Source organism: Anguilla anguilla, chromosome 3, assembly GCF_013347855.1.
Source record: "Anguilla anguilla isolate fAngAng1 chromosome 3, fAngAng1.pri, whole genome shotgun sequence".
Classification (NCBI taxonomy): Eukaryota; Metazoa; Chordata; class Actinopteri; order Anguilliformes; family Anguillidae; genus Anguilla; species Anguilla anguilla.
The window spans coordinates 40349313-40366738 of record NC_049203.1 but is presented as its reverse complement, the minus strand read 5'-3'; the positions used below and the strand labels follow the sequence as shown (position 1 = coordinate 40366738).

Sequence of the window (17426 nt, the reverse complement as noted above, 5' to 3'; positions counted from 1 at the left end):
TAGAGGATCCAATCATAAGTTTAAAAGGGTTATATTTTTTTTAAAAAGGTTTTTAAAAAATAAAAGAATGGGGGAGATGGTTGGGGTGGAAAGGTGGGTTGGGTTGAGATCACAGACCGATATGGGAAGATTGCAATCGTGGACCCAGACTGGCAGGGGGAGTTTAGGGGGTGGGGTCAGGGTGCTGAGAGTACGCTTATGACAGTACTCACTGCAGTACCTTTTCAGACCCCCAGTTTAAATCCCAGAATTTAGACAAATGTTTGATGTGACGTAAATGCAGAGGTGGAAAATCCAGGTTCAGAAAGTAGAAATCCTTCCCAGTGTTTTGTTCCAATCATCTGGATTCTCTAATTAGCTCATTTTTTCAGCCAGGTGGTGGAACTAATTAGTGAAATCAGCTAGCTGAGGTTGGTGGAAGAAATACATTGCATTTCTATTACTTTCTCACTTTTGGACTTTCCACCCCTGCATAATTGTATTTCTGATAAAGCTGGCTATTTAACATTTGCAAACTAGCTGGCCGGCTGTAGATATTCTGTGAATTCCAATAGCTACAGCATGCTTAATGTGAATTAGGGAGCTAAAGATATAAAGATATATTTTTATTGAACCCCGTGGGGTAATTTGTCCTCTGCATTTGACCCATCTGAGGCCAGTGGGGCAACTGCAGGAGCGCACCTAACATGCATGTCTTTGAGTGTGGGAGGAAACCGGAGTAAACCCATGTGAACACGGGGAGCACATGCAAAGTCCACGCAGCGAGGATCCGGTTGGACCCGGACCCGGATTCAAACCCAGAACCTCCTTCTTGTGAGGCAACAGTGCTAACCGCTATGCCACTGTGCCTAGCGGACTGCGGTCTCTTTTCTAATACATGGTTCATACTTACACATAGATCTAATCGAATCAAGGAAATCCCCAAGAAATACTTCCATTCATCCATCCATTATCTATACCTGCTTATCCTGAGCAGGGTCGCGGGGGGTGCTGGAGCCTATCCCAGCGTGCATTGGGCGAGAGGCAGGATTACACCCTGGACAGGCCGCCAATCTATCACAGGACACACACACACCATTCACTCACACACTCATAGAAATACTTTTTAGGGAATGTTTTATTTGGTGTCTGTGATCATGATGATATATAACCATATGAAACTAATTTATTCATTGAAAAGAAATCTTCAACACTGTCCCACATAATGCTGCATTAACAAGCAAAATTGGGTGCTGGACAGTGTTTTTTACAAATCATTGACAAGCAAGGGCATTTAGTCAATTCAAAGTATAATTCAAATTGAATAAAATTTTAATCCAAAAAACATTGACAGAATTGTAGCACTTAAATGGGAAAAATTATGATAATAAAATTTTGAATAAATTGAACAATATTGAAAACCAATTTGGCTAATGTAAACTTAAAGTGAACTGGTGTAGTTTTTTAGTTCAATGTTTTTAAAAAATATATTGTGTGAAAGCACTGGCATCGCTACCTCCCTGGAGCACTTTGAACTAATTTAAATGCCAATGCACGGGCGATGATTTGCTTTTCTTTTGTGTAGGAAATAGCAGTTACTAAGCATACTTTTATCATTGCTGGGCACTTCACAACTTACAGTGAGCAAAGAGACTCAATTGAAGTATTCCAGCATGCTCACCATGTCAAACTCATTCATTAGACTGATGATTTCATCATTGAGTTAAGCAATGAAGGCAGACAAAGACCAGCCCTAAAGTGCCTGATTCTTACAGCCCTGAGCTGATCTCCTGATCCTGGTCATCTTGTCAGTACTACCTTGAGGAGCAATCGAAGAATGTCTCCTTTTAATGGCAGAGACAGATTTAATACAGCCGAGCCTTTAATTAACTTTTTATTGCTGACAGAAATTTTATATGCATAATATTTCTTTACAGCCGCTCATAGACATTGCTTTATGAGCTCGTCCATTTTTATTGATTTCTCACAATAGACATGCTGTCATTTTACTTCAGCAAAACTCCTCCATTTTTTAATAGAAAATTTAATTGACCATGTGTTACTAGTTGACAATTTCTGATACCCCGTATAAAATGTTAAAATGAATTCATTGAAATGCTAGTCCTGAAAGGATTTCAGTTTTGTCCTTCTCTTATATTTCTTCCTCAACTATATCATAAGGCCTACTATATAATTTGTTGTTTATTCATAGCTTGCACTGGTCTCGCTGTTATAGGCACACCCCAACCGTTAAAAGACCTTTATAAAATACCTTCATTACCCCCTCACCCCCAGACTAATGGCCATTCTATTAACCAAGTTGCTGTTACCCACCTTGGGATAGTGTCTGATCAAACAGCACATAAAACCTGTATGCAAATGGTCATTCCTCTACGTCAGGAACATAGCCTGCCTTGGACCCATCTCCCCTGTCCTGACCAGTCCAGATTTGTCAATGCCCTGGTCCATTCCAAAATGGATTACTGCGATGGCGTACTTGGTGGGCGCCCTGCTAATTTAGCCTCCCCTGGCCTCGCAGCGCTGACTTCCTGTCAGACTGAATATCCTACTTACGCTTCTCGAAACATCTCAGTGGCGAAATCCCCAAATATCTGAAGAAGCTCCTCTCTCCCCAGGAGTCCCCCCATCGCTATGCTCAAATAGCTTCAGAAATAACTCTCCGCCGTGCCGACCACACACCTGCGCACCGTGGGGGAGGCTTTCGGCTCCATTGGGCTCCGTCCCCAGAATAATCTGCTCAATCATCTTCATTTCACCTGATCAATCACCACTTTCATGACAGGACTGTAGTCACGCCTACCGTTTCATGAAAATAAATGTAAAACCCATTACTCTTCGAGCTAAGTCTGTAGTTTTTGTTTGTTTGCTGCATGTTAATTCGTAATTGACCATTATTTTATTGTTGTATTTTCAAAGTGCTGCCTTTCCACTTATATATAGCATATATAGCACATTTCTATTTTTGATGAATTGTCTTGTGTGTACAGCATCTGTTATATGATTTTGACTGCATTGAGACTGAGATTTTAACTGTAAAATGAAAAACACTATATATTATTATATCATTATTGTTGTTGTTGTTATTATTGTTAAGTTAAAATGTGTGATTAAATAAACGTAGTTAAATAAGATACTAGATTGAAGAATTTAAGGTCACAAACAAAGTGTATTTCTGTCAGGCTGAATTACAAATATAGTGGTTTTAGGAACTGATTTTTTCTTTACCATAAGTTCATTTTTAAGTAGAGTGGGCCATATTGAGCTGTCTCTTGGGTACTGAAAACTCATTCAGAGTTTTCCCCTGCAGAGTAAGAATGTTTCATCTGTCAGGGAAATGTGCTTTTCAGAACTTAAGATGACCTTTCAGAGCGAGAGAGAGAGAGAGAATGCTTTTTCCTCCAGCATTTTGGGGAATAGGATTTCAAAATTAAATGCTTCAAGTCCATTTAAGTATCTGTATTTAGTACAGATTTTAAATAAAAAAATGTCCTGGTGTTGTACAGAGCATAACTATGCAGGGAAAAACACTAAGAATTGTAGAATAGTGAGGATAAATAATTAAAACCTGTTAATTTTAACAATCCTCACAAGTAGGCACCAAGGAATGCAGGCGATAAGTATATTACCTCATTCAGTGATCAAATGGTCCAAAAGTATAAACAGTCTCATGATTAATCAGTCTCATAAAATTAATTATTAAATCATGATTATAAATTTCAATATCAAACATCAAAATAATAATCAATGATGTAACAACACGCGTAAGTTCTTTGAGGTGGTAGGCTGAAGCATTTATCCAAATAATAATCAAGCCCACTAAAAAGATATGAAAGGTGACTAGTGCTGCGAATGCATCTAGTCTGGTGCAGGGGACAGAAGCACCTCTGTCCTGGAGCGAAATATAAATCAGCCTTTAGCATGTGGTGCTAAATATGGCCTGTAAATTAGGGGAATGGCGTGTACAAAGAGCTGCTGAAGTTACCCAGCTACTCACTCGGTGTAACTAATCATAGTGCACTTGTTACGCGGAGCAGGACAGGTGGACCCAAATGCAAAACGCAGACACAGATAATGCAGGGAGAAACCAGATGTGATTTATTTCCAGGTACAGGGAACCAGGCTGGGAACCAGAGGGACAAGGCAGGTGTGGTTTGAATGATGAACAGGAGATGGCACAGGCTGGATAGCGACAGGGAGCAGGCACAGGGCTGGACAGCGGCAGGGAGCAGGCACAGGGCTGGGCAGCGGCAGGGAGCAGGCACAGGGCTGGGCAGCGGCAGGGAGCAGGCACAGGGCTGGGCAGGACTGAACTGGACAGGAAGGCCGGTGGAAGGAGAGCTGGAACTGGCAAACTGCAAACAGGAAAACAAGACAGGATGAAAGACAAGACAGAACAACAACAGAGACTGGACACACTAGACCGACAAGACAGATACAATTAACAAGGTACTGAACAAACACGGCATCGGGGAAGCAAGTAGGCGAACCGAACGAGAGAGGAAAAAAAACACGAACGGAAAAAAGTTGTTTTTACTAATCACTAGGACTGGAGCCGATGTAACGCATCAGAAGAACTGGTGCTGGAAAACCGGAATATATGCTGCGAAGAATCAGCGAATGCTCTGGCAAAGGCGTGCAGAATGCGGAGAGCAGGTGAGGGAAATCAGCTGCTAACGGGGTGGTGGAGCTGACGGCGAGGACCCGCCTACACTGCAGGGAGAGAACAGAGAACAAAGATTGTACGAACAAAGACAAGATACACAAGGCTAACAGAAAACATGAGAAACAAGAGGGCTATGACAGCACTTTTGCATTCTAAATAGACCAGACAACATATCGAATGAAGATTAGTGCCGGAGAGATCACATGCACAGACCTTGGTTAAAAGGAAGTCGGATTGTAAGATAATGTTAGTAATAGAGTATATACACTCACCGGCCACTTTATTAGATACACCTGTTCAACTGCTCGTTAGTGCAAATATCTAATCAGCCAATCACGTGGCAGCAACACAATGCATTTAGGCATGTAAACATGGTCAAGACGATCTGCTGAAGTCCAAACCAAGCATCAGAATGGGGAAGAAAGGTGATTTAAGTGACTTTGAATGTGGCATGGTTGTTGGTGCCAGACAGGGCTGGTTTGAGTATTTCAGAAACTGCTGATCTACTGGGATTTTCACGCACAACCATCTTCAGTCTTTACAGAGAATGGTCGGAAAAAGAGAAAATATCCAGTTCTCTGGGTGAAAATGCCTTGTTGATGGCAGAGGTCAGAGGAGAATGCCCAGACTGGTTCGAGCTGATAGAAAGGCAACAGTAACTCAAATAACCACTCGTTACAACTGAGGTATACAGAAGAGCATCTCTGAATGCACAACATGTTGAACCTTGAAGCAGACGGGCTACAGCAGCCGAAGACCAACCCGGTACTAGCAAGGTTTCCCTAATAAAGTGGCCGGTGAGTGTATGTTAGCTATGCGTTAGCTATGTGGGCTGATTTTTAAAATTGTAGATTTCTGTCTTTATGTTCTTTGGTAGTTGCATGGCACTTAACATAATAATGACTTGTTCGATGTAAACAGAATAGCCTGTAGCATACATGCTTGTCTCATATATTAAGGGGGAAAATATAAATGAATAAATAAATAAATAAATTTCCATCAGAGCAAACACATTTTTATGAGCTTCATAATTACAGCATCATCCCACCTATCAAACTCCTGTACATCCTATATTCCATATTATCCATTGTCCTTTGGTTGTCAGGGCCTTCTCCCTATACAATAATAACGGAAACAGGAGTACACAAAGATGAAGAAGAATATTTATTTAAAAGGGAGAGAATCCTTTTCAAATTGCAGTGCTGTACTTCCAAATTCCCTTCGATAACAGTGTATACAACCTCTGGAGCCAGGCAGCTTTTGCAATAAAATGTCCCTGACGTTAAACAAATCACTTAAATAACTATGGCGTTTATTTAAGTGATCATTCTTACACCAAGCAAGCAAAAGGATGTAATTCACTGAAATACACTGAAAGCGTTGTCGGTGGGAAAAAAAACCAGCAATGTATTCTGTTGAGGGGAAACCGGAAATATTTTCTGTTTTTGAGAAGGAAATTACCAGAAATAATTTCATACTGTAGCACTATATTTATAATGTGAATATTCACAAGCAACAATAACCTGGCCACTTTGAAGTCATGGCGAATGTTTGACGTCTATCGTTCTCCAATCAAATATTCAGCTGGGTTATGGAAAGGCATGGCCAAGCTAAGATACAAAGTTCCTTTTTGGCATGTGTGACTATTACTGGAGGCAGCTGGCAAGTAGCTGATAAGTAATTTATCTAATTCACTTATTAAGGTACCACATGCTGAACAGTATTTAACATTATTGTCAGCAATTATCACACTTATTTCATTGTCTGAAATGGTGCCTAGCCAAATTTAGTGTAGGAGAGTTAGCTGGCATTAATCTGATGAAAAAAGCAACCATTTAGGGTGTCATCTTCTGACAGAATAATGATTAGGCTAGTGATATTGCCAGCCTCCAGTACAGGTATTTCAGCCACCCGTTTCAATGTAAGTTGGTTGCGACAATACTGACAAAATACATTTGTTTTTTTTGGGGGTTTTTTTACCACAAGAAATGTAGTCACAATAGGTGTTTTTTCCTCATCTTGTGCCGATTTGTTAATTTGTGCTATTTTGATATTTTATTATTTTGTGGACAAATCAGGGACATTTTTCATCACTACCGAGTCGCTGTATCTCACGGTTAGTGACTTCATGCCGGACTTCATGCTCATGTAAGGTCCCCCTTTTTCCTACTGCGCAGATTCTGGGTCCTGTTTGTACAACATGGCAGCGCCCAAAAACGAATCTTCTGCAGTTTCAAAATGCTTTTCACCAAGCCAATGGAAAGTCAATGGGTGACCTCACAGCGGCTTGGTCCATATTTTTTCTACCGTCTATGTTCAGTACCTTTTGCATATTCATCAGCATTATAGTCCAGTAAAAAGTTCCTCTTTCAATGAATGATAATTATTAATTAGGAAGTACTGTTGAGAGATCCCATCCATTATCTATACCCGCTTATCCTGAGCAGGGTCACAGTGGGTGCTGGAGCCTATCCCAGCGTGCATTGGGAGAGAGGCAGGAATACACCCTGGACAGGCCGCCAATCTATCGCAGGGCTGTTGAGAGAGCAAATAACAAATCAACGTAACCATTCACACTCATGGGATTCTTTTTTTATTTCTTATTATTAATTAAAACAACAACGTTATAATGAAAATAATCCAAAACCAAAAAGAAAACTTTTCAGCGAGACTTCTCTTTATCTGGCGTTATCTCTCTCTGCTATCAGTGCGGAGGAAAACAATTCCCGCTCTCAGACTACTACTGGGAACAGAAGCACACTTATAAAACATTGGGTAGGTTAGCTAATGCAGTATAGGTATGGCCGCAAACTGCCCAGATTCCTTCTCGCAGACCAAGCCCTGCCACAAAAGCCATAAAAGCATTATTGTTTCCTATTTCTACATGCTGCTGCTGCTATTATTTCTGTCATTTTTTAAGCACCGTACGACTGAGAGTGCACAAGGAACTATATGGGAGAATAAAGCGAGCGCTTTCATAATGGTTTTCCAATAGAGCTACTGTGGTGACGGATGAAATGGTGATTGTAGAATCCATTATATTAAAGCATTTATCAAACTGTGTTTCTTGTTCTCCGAGCGCCACGTGGGAAGGCTTGCTCTATAATTCACTGGGGACCGATTATCTGATACCTGTGACGAAGTGACATGCTATCAGGGCTGTTTCGTTAAAGTTGATCTGTGGACACAACTGCACTCGAGCTGTCTGCCGGCTCCAGCTGAAACGTATGATTTAGATTTTTTTTATCGTGGTTTTTCCTCAATCGATTTGGCTCATTTTTGCAATCAAAGGCCCGCGCTCTCAAAAGACTTAACACAGCAGTCTAAATAGACTTTCACTTTGCAAAACAGCTCAATCCCACTGCAAAATGAAATATTGTTTTCATTTCAGATAATATCTTTATTAAAAAAAACAAGTATCAGCATCAAAGCTATACCCACGTCATTTATTGATTAGTTCATATGGTCAGCTATTGCCAGACAGATGTACTAAGGGTAAAATCCTGTTATAGGAACGTTCAGCAATCCATTTTTCAATTTCATGAACTCATATTCGCTTTTGGTGTAAAACTTTATTTTTTCCTTTTTGAAAACCATCTGTTCATTTACACTTTTGATAATAGATCATATTTTACTTTTCTCTAATACTGTAATAGAGGATACAGATATTACTGTGCTGTGGAGTATTGATGATTTGCACATGAAATCACAATTTTCTTCAAAAGAAACAATCACAAACATGTTTAATGTCATGAACAATCGGGTCCGGTTGTTTCGTCAGCATCAGTCTGTGCCGTCTCTGGCCATGCATCTCTTCCATAGCAGGGGGAAGTGATGCCCTCTCATGTGGGCTCCAGTCAAACTCTAGCAGTCGGAATCTTCTCCATCCAGGAGGAAAATAACTCCACAGCTATGGTTAAAAATGAGGAGTAACGTGGGAGGAACACCGTCACAAAATGTGTATGTGTATTTTTGTGCCATATGTTTTGCTGTTGCACCTGACATCGAGATGATGGAAACTGAGCTGATTTAAGTAGAGCTTTAGTTAAAGTGTTTTGTAAGACTGTGTGTAGTCTCATGTGAAAACTCTGTGACTCATGTGAATACAATGAAAACATGCCATTTGCAAAATGAGAACTTGGCTATGTTAACGAGTTTTGAGAGCATGGACCTTAAATTGTTAGAATGTGCTCAATCAATTGAGAACCTGTAATACAGTCACCTATTCCACACACAAGAGTAGAATTGGATCTTTTAGCCTACAGAGTATTGATATTTAGTGAAGTTTACTGTAGGGCGGTGACCTACAGGAAACAAAAAAACCTTGTCTGAAAGGTTATTCTGGAATGTGGCTGAGCAGACATTTGCATGACACCTTTCTTAATATCACAGAGCTAACTGTTCAGTACTGTCACTGAGCCAATTTTGGAAGTTGGTTTACAGTTTATGCGCCTCAAATTTTTCCAGTTTAATGAGAACCTTGGCATTTAGTATATTTTATTGATGGAATTTTTTCTGAGGCTCCTCACTCACCTGGAAGGCACCGAGAGGGAAGAACAGCACCCTCTATACACTACCGTCAAAACGCACACACACACATGCAAACACAACACACCCACAACACACCCTCACTCTTTCTCTCTCTCTCTCTCACCCTGACTCATACACATGCACGCAAATACAAAGCTGTGCGCACACACACACACACACACACACACACACACACAGAGAGAGAGACTATGGTCAGAGAAATACAACTGAAAAACTCAGATGACCATTGAGCCATTGAACTATTACAGATTATTGCAGATTGATGGTAATTGAGATTAAGGACCATATTTACTAAGGATTAGTGGTTTATAGAAACTAACGAGACACATAGCGTTTTTCCATATTTACAAAGGTGCCTCACCAGAGATTTACACTGGTAAAACAAGAAAAATGTAGTAGCCATTAGCTGTTTCAATTGTAATCATAATTGGGGGGCGACATAGCTCAGGAGGTAAGAGCGGTTGTCTGGCAGTCGGAGGGTTGCTGGTTCGATCCCCCACCCTAGGTGTGTTGAAGTGTCCCTGAGCAAGACACCTAACCCCTAATTGCTCTCAATGAGCTGATTGGTACCTTGCATGGCAGCCTTTCACCGTTGGTGTGTGTGAGTGTGAGTGTGTGTGTGTATGGGTGAATGAGAGGCATCAATTGTACAAGCGCTTTGGATAAAAGCACTATATAAATGCAGTCCATATCCATATCCATAATTTATTCAGTCCAATACAATTAAAACCAAGGTATGCAGTCCGATGTTACATTCATAACGTCTTGTCCATATGATTGTAGGCCTATTAGAGGTACGGAGCAATTGTAACTGAAAACGCCCTATAACGTGCATATGCAGGGTTTTTTTTTTTTTTCCAGCACATACATGTACCAATGTTAAGCTAGGAAACACATTTCATTTGGTAACATGCGACCAGCCTCATCCTGAAATTATGAAGCATGGGGCTTTATTCATGAATAAAAAACTTTGTAGCTCACCGTATGGACAAATCTGGTGTGTGCTTATTATAAATGCCTGTGACCAGCTATTTATTTTCCATTAACACAGCATCCAGAATATGAGGCTATGTCAACAAAGCAAGCAAATTAGCTGAACACATTTAACATTAAACCCCAAAATAACTTAAAAATGAAAAAACATTAATGAGTAAAATTAACATTTATTAAAGAAATGAAACACCATTGCTGGCCTCTCTACACTGGCTACCTGTCAAAAAGCGAATTGATTTTAAAGTAATTCTGCTTGTTTTTAAAGTCCGGAACTGGCTCACACCACAAAACTTGAGCGATCTTATTGTCCCGTATAGACCTTGTCGCTCATTGTGCTCACAAAACTCTGATGCTCTTGTGGTTCCAAGAATCAACAAAGTTACTGCAGGTGGTAGAGCCTTTTCCTGCAGAGCTCCACTGCTTTGGAACAAACTCCCAATCGACGTTCGGACCACGGAGACCATAGCCAGTTTTAAATCTAAACTTAATACTCATCTCTTTAACAGTTGGGGGGAGTGACTCTTGTTTTAATTTATTTTTATTTTTATCTCAATTTTTATTATTCTTTTTGTAATCTCTATCTCCCTTTTATTAAACTTTAGCCAGATGTATGTTTCTAAATTACTTATTTTAAACCACAATAAATTGTTTTTTCTTTTACTATACGCATACGCACATGGGTATTTCTCTACCTGTGTATACATGTCAATGTCTGTTAGGCACTTTGTGCTGACTCGGTCAGAAAAAGTGCTATACAAATCTGAACGACTTGACTTGACTTGATTTATAATGCCCAAAAAGTCTTCCCAAAAGGACACTACATATTGATGTTTTTCAACACCATCTAGTGTCATCTCATCTCCAAATCTGAAGCCCTCTCTATAACCTCTCTGGGTACAAACCTTCTTATTTTCTCTTTAGATGGCATTCTGTAAACATATACAGTAACAGGAAAAAAGCACATTGTTTATTATAGCTACTCATGTTTCTTGGTCACTTAGCATCCAATTCCTGCTAAAATACACTCCGAAAACCATAGTCTACTAACTTCTCAAGGACAGCTAAGTTTTTTTTAATGATGTATGATTTAGTATATATCAAATAAAAAGTCTTATACCTGAAAATTACTTCCGGAACCCTTTTTATTTACCTCACTCATAAACAAGTTTTTGGAAATATTTCCCACAAAGGTTATCGCATTGATCCGCTCATTTGGGAGGTGGTAGAGGACTGAATTGCACATGTACAAACCTGAAATGGCTACAGAAAATGCATTGTGCATTATGTTATTAACTGGGTTACCTGTATAAGTGTTACATTTATGGTGACTCTCCCCTACGTTTGCAAAAAGAGAGAATCGTTTTAAATCTTTTAAAAACACATGACTCCTTCATCTTTAGGAACAGTTGCCTGTTAGAGAAGTTGAGAGACAGTGACTCTGGAGATGGTTGGCTGTTAGGTAGCCTAAGAAATTAAACAACCTGAAATATGAAAAATATGTTCTGAAGTTTTTACTAATGAGACGTTAAAATTTTAAAGAGACAGTGTCTATCCATTGCATCCACGGATCCTGACATCTGTCCAAAACCCGACTTTACCAGCAATGGAGCGATACAACAATGTTGCTTTCCTGCCATACGCGAGACTTAAATACCAGCAGGGCATTTAAATGAACGTCCTGCGGCTATACTCATTTACATAACCAGTCTTGGTAAATACCCCACTAAATAGAAAACATGCAGCGATGCATAACTTTGCGGCATTGTCCAAAATTACAAGGTAAATGGTTTGTTCTGTCCCTCGTCTGTCTCCTGGGTTATGATCTGTCTGGAAAAGCAAGCATATTGTTGGTGTTACAGGAGCTGGTGTGGCCTGTTGGTGGAGGACCCCATGATGGCTGCACAAATATTCATGCTTTCAGGTTCTGTTCCATTTCAATTCAGTCAATTCAGAAACTCTCATTTCATGAGTTGAAAATGACCATAATATTTGATTGAGACTTTCACGTAATTAACTGAATTTCAATTCATTCCCTGAATTGACTGAATTGAAACAGAATTGACCCGGCCCTGCTCATTCCCCCAGGCACTATTACAATGGGCAGTGGATAATGATGTCACTCGCTCTACCTCTTGGTCTTCCCTATGCCTCTTATTCTTTTACTCCCATTATTAGCTCCTTCAGTTTAGCTGCAGCCTCTCGTATTCGTGCAGGATCTCTGATTGACATTTCAGATAAGAAATCTGGGTTCACGCAGGGGAGGTGTAAATTAGTTCTCTGCAATTATTGCTTGACATTTTCAAAAAGGTTTTCGATGTGAACACAAGAGAATTCATCAGGAAAATGCTGCTTAATATTAAGATGTGTGTGAAATGCTTTGCAGAAATATTCACATTACTCATAGATAAGTTTTGTCTTATGATCAATGTTTATGATCCATTTTATTATGTCTAGACTCTGCTAAATTTAATATTTGTTCTGATGTGTTCTCTTACTTTTCATGCATATTGTAATGCAGAATATTAAATTATATTTTGCTGCTGCAACCACAAAATTTGACAAGACAGCAAAAAAAGATGCTAAACGGTTTTCAGCACCTTTCCCAAATTACAGAAGCAAGCTTCTGATTTATTTTTGTTTCCCTTGCGTCAGCACGCTGAGAGAAAAGTGTGAATTGGTGTGGATTGTTGAACAATGACCAGAAATGGGAACAAAGGATCTTGCATATTTGAGGTTCTCCAAAGTATCCAACCCAGTCATAGATGCCTCACACACGCACACACACAACAAAGATCACTGGAACAACTACAGAACTTGGGCTCGATAAGATATAGTTCTCATTGAGTATCAGTTATCCATAGTCATGAACACCCAGTCTAGTTCATGCAGTATCAGTTAAGTTATGGCATGTCAAATGAAGTGAGGTATGATTATCAAAGATACATGATAGAGCTACAACATCAAGATGATAGTGCAAGTGCAACACAAAAGTTCTAGATGAAGATATAAGTGCAGCATGGAAGTGCTAGAAGATCAAGATACTAGGATAAAAGTGAAACAAGACAGTGATTGGGAGTGAACCTGCAGAGAAGCAGTGTTTGGGTTAGTCAAGGTACGGTCTGAAGAAATGCGTCTTCTGACCATAGCAAAAATTGGGCAGGGTTTGTTCCAACACTGGGAGCTCCGGTGAAGAAACTCTGTGGTAGGGGTGAGCAAGACCCATTCATCCAGATGGCAGGGAGTGCAAGGCACCCTGTTGCAGCAGAGCAGGGTGGTCAAGCTAGTGTGTAGGGGATGCACTGTTGACAATTCTGAATACCATATTGAGTTTAATTTTAACAACCCTTTTCTCAACTGTAAGCCATCCTAACTTGTTGAAATGTTCCAGATCAAGATGAGTGCGAGGGTGGGGTTTTAGGACTACTCTCACTAATTTGTTTTGAGAAGTTAGTAGTTTTGTAGTTCAGATGTTGACGAAAACTGGGAAACCAGGAGGTACGCAAATAATTAAAATCTAGAAACTTGGATTTCCTAGCTAGAAGCTTGTTCTTTTTTTATTGATTTTCACAAAAACCTTTATGGCCACAACCTAGGTATTTCACTGATCATTTGGATGAAAATATTATGGATGTAAAAGTCACTTAATACTAAAATCGGAAGTGTTTGAACGTTTCACCTTTGATTCAAATAAGATGGACTCAATTTTGCCAACGTGTCAGGAGAGTTTATTGTTTGCGAGCCACTGACTGATTTTCATCAACACTGAGGATCTCTTCAACCGTAGATTTGCTCTTGTGAGATACTAGTAGTGCAGAGTCATCTGAATAACTGAGCAGTCTGCAGAAGCAGGTAGTCTTCAGGTCATTTATGTACATCAGGAAGAGGAGAGGAGAGGCCCCAAAATACTTCCCTGCAGCCCCCCACAGCCAATCTCTTTTTGGTCTGACTGGGTTCCATTAGCATCAACAACCTGCTCTTGCCCTGTTAGGTAGGACCTAACCCAAATAAAACCAAGGCTTTTACTTTTAAGTGCAAGATGCTGTGGCCTACCATGTTGAATGCTTTTTTCAGGTCCCGCAACACCATTCCACAATAGTTACTGCTATCACCTTCCTGATAAAATCTGTTAAATATAAAAGGCAAGTATTTGCGGAATGTGATTTTTTAAAACAAGATTGGAATTCATACACGAGATTGTGTTTTTTCAATATAACCTTGAATCTGTTCAAAAAAACTTTGTTCAAATACTTTGGATAAAACACTTTTTTTAAGAATGGGATTGTTCTAGTGTATTTCATCTGTGGGTACCCTAGCCTGTTCGATAGAGATATTGATTATGTGGGTTACACGTAGGGAAATGTTTTCCACTACGTCTCTCAGATATAGAATATTGTCTAGTTCTGCGGCTTTGGAGCAGTTGAGCTCCGTTAGCTTCTTTGCCACTTCAGGCTGTGAAACTGGTGTGAAAGCCACTAATTCTGTTTGTACACCCTTCACAGTATAACAGTCCCAGAAGACATTCTTTCCATAAACCCACACTGATCTGGTTGTTTTCACCACTTCTTTTGGCACTGTTTTAAAATAAAATAAAAATAGTTAGCCACAACTTTCTTGTCAAACATTGTCTCATCATTAGCATCAACACGAATGTAACTGCTTTTGGATTTAGCCTTATCCCTATAACCTGACTGACAAATTCTGAGTTTATAGAATGATGATTCCCCTATAGGTTAAGGGGAACGCAGTGTGTAAACTCTACTGGTATTTCCCTGTAGGTCAAAGTGAATTCAGTGTGTAAACTCACCTGGTGTTGCCCTGTAGGTTAAAGTGAATTCAGTGTGTAAGCTCTCCTGGTGTTGCCCTGTAGGTCAAAGTGAATTCAGTGTGTAAACTCTCCTGATGTTTCCCTGTAGGACAAAGTGAATTCAGTGTGTAAACTCACCTGGTGTTGCCCTGTAGGTTAAAGTGAATTCAGTGTGTAAACTCTTCTGGTGTTGCCCTGTAGGTTAAAGTGAATTCAGTGTGTAAACTCTCCTGGTGTTGCCCTGTAGGTCAAAGTGAATTCACTGTGTAAACTCTCCTGGTGTTGCCCTGTAGGTTAAAGTGAATGCAGTGTGTAAACTCTTCTGGTTTTACATTGTAGGTGTCCGGACTCCACTCGGCCTGATACCATCCGGCCCTGTTTGTTGCCCTGCAGGAAAGACTGCATAGTGACTCCCTTCAGTGAATGGACATCTTGCCCTTCCAGCTGCTTAGCAGGTACAGCCCTCCGCCGATACATGGTGTTTCTCATTTATTTACCAATATGTCTTTGGGTTATAATAAAATGAATCCTTGCTTTGGTTGGGAATTCTGTGTTTTATATGTTTTATACAGCCAATTAAATGTATTTTCATTTTCAAAGGCTTATTGACTTCCAGTACAGTGCTTTAGCAGGCATTGGATGATAACCATAAAGAACCCTGCTAATGAGTGGGCATTGAGAGGGTGGCTGTACTGGGAGGGCTTCTCCTAATACTGCCAACCCTTTATCCTTTATCATTTCAGTCTGAAATGAAACAATTGTTCAAAGCAAAGAAAAGTTCGAAAAAAAAGATACACATTTTGTGTGACGTGTGACTATCAGAAGGGCAATAACACAAATTGGCGGGAGGATACCCAGGAATTATTACTTGAGGTCCATGGACGTGCTATTACAGTCGTAAATTGTTTCACTTGAGTTGCACTGGAAAAATAGTATGCAGGAGTGTATTTTATGAGTGATAGGAACTCCTTTTAAGATGTCATTGTTAAAGGCTCCCACTTAGCAATCAGATGAAGCAAATTTTTTGTGTTGAATAACTACATTATGAAATTATTCAATTTAGTTTAACTTCGACGTGGTAATTGTTGAACATTCTTTTTAACTATATTAATAGAAGAAAAATAAATTTAATGTGGTTTCCCTGAGCAATGCTGTAGAAAAACAACAGTCTGGAATGTGGAATGTATTTAATTTTGGAAAGTAGCTACCATTCTTTGGTAAAGATGTTTTAGCCCATTAGGCCTGATGTGGGTGTGATCTCTAAATTGCAATAATTGCATTGTTTGCTAATTATCTGTGTGTAATGGGCCATAGTAACAAAATGTAGACATTTTCTCAGTTTGCCTTCAATGTACTATAAAAAGCAGAAATGATAGAGGCTTGAACATCAGTGTCATTTAGCAAAGCTGTTTTGCTTTCAGTTTGCATTTTCTGGGTCACTCTCATAAAGCTTGTCACCATGGCATTTGACAGGAAAAATGAGACTTTCATTACCCTCTGTACTTTTGCTTCTTGTTTCCCAGTCAACACAACTGCAGCCACCCAATCACGTTACAGAATCATTATCCAGAGGTCAGCCAATGGGGGGCAAGAGTGTCCTGATACCCTTTATGAAGAGAGAGAGTGTGACTCCCTCCCTGTTTGTCCAACCTACAGGTAAACAAATGCAAAGATCAGTAATTACTGGTAGGCCATGCAAAACAGTAAACCTTTTGAATTATTTTTAACTGGGTTATGTTTTCTCTTTCCTGCCTTTTTTGTGACGCGATCTATAGTCAGGCTGTAACAGAAGAAAAAGGGTGAGACCAAAAGTCTGTAAGTTATAATGGGAATTTATCGTGTCAAACTTCAAGAGCTGACAAGGCCAAAATAACAAATAAAACACTGCGAGAGAAATAGTATACCTAACCTACCAAAAGAAAACAAAATAAATATACACTTCTTCCCTGTCTCCCTATCTGTCATAAACAGCATGAACATGGTGGGGTTACAAAAAGCCGCTTTTCCACCGCATAGTACCGGCTCGACTCGACTCTACTCGACTTTTTTGGTTTTCCATCAGGCAAAAGTTGTAGATAGTACCTGGTACCTGGTACTTTTTTTGGTATCACCTCCGTCGAGATTCCAAGTGAGCTGAGGCGATACCAAAAGGTGACGTGAAAACACTGCAGACCACTGATTGGTCAGAGAGAATCGCCACTTATCCTGTTGCGTCGCCTTTGAGCAACCAGTCGTCTCGTCGTCTGAGCTCTGATGTAGGATTTCCCAAACCCTCCTGTTTTTTTCAGCAGTCTTTTGTCTTGCTGCCTTCAGCCTCTTCTGAAACAAAATGTGTCTCCTTGCTGTGACAAACAGCCACATACCGAGAATCAAGAACACCATCCCTTCGATATCCTCCATTGTTCCTGTGTGTGT

The 17426-nt window shown here is 39.9% G+C and overlaps 1 protein-coding gene across 6 annotated transcripts in view; it reads left to right on the top strand.

Moving 5' to 3' along the window:
- LOC118223263 (thrombospondin type-1 domain-containing protein 7B-like) overlaps window positions 1–17426 on the top strand; it is a 351386-nt gene that overhangs the window by 269140 nt on the left and 64820 nt on the right. For all 6 annotated transcript variants that reach the window (XM_035409549.1, XM_035409550.1, XM_035409551.1 and 3 more), the window contains 2 exons: window positions 15351–15466; window positions 16535–16667. In XM_035409549.1, coding sequence (XP_035265440.1) covers window positions 15351–15466; window positions 16535–16667 — 249 coding nt within the window. The remainder of the gene's footprint in view (window positions 1–15350; window positions 15467–16534; window positions 16668–17426) is intronic.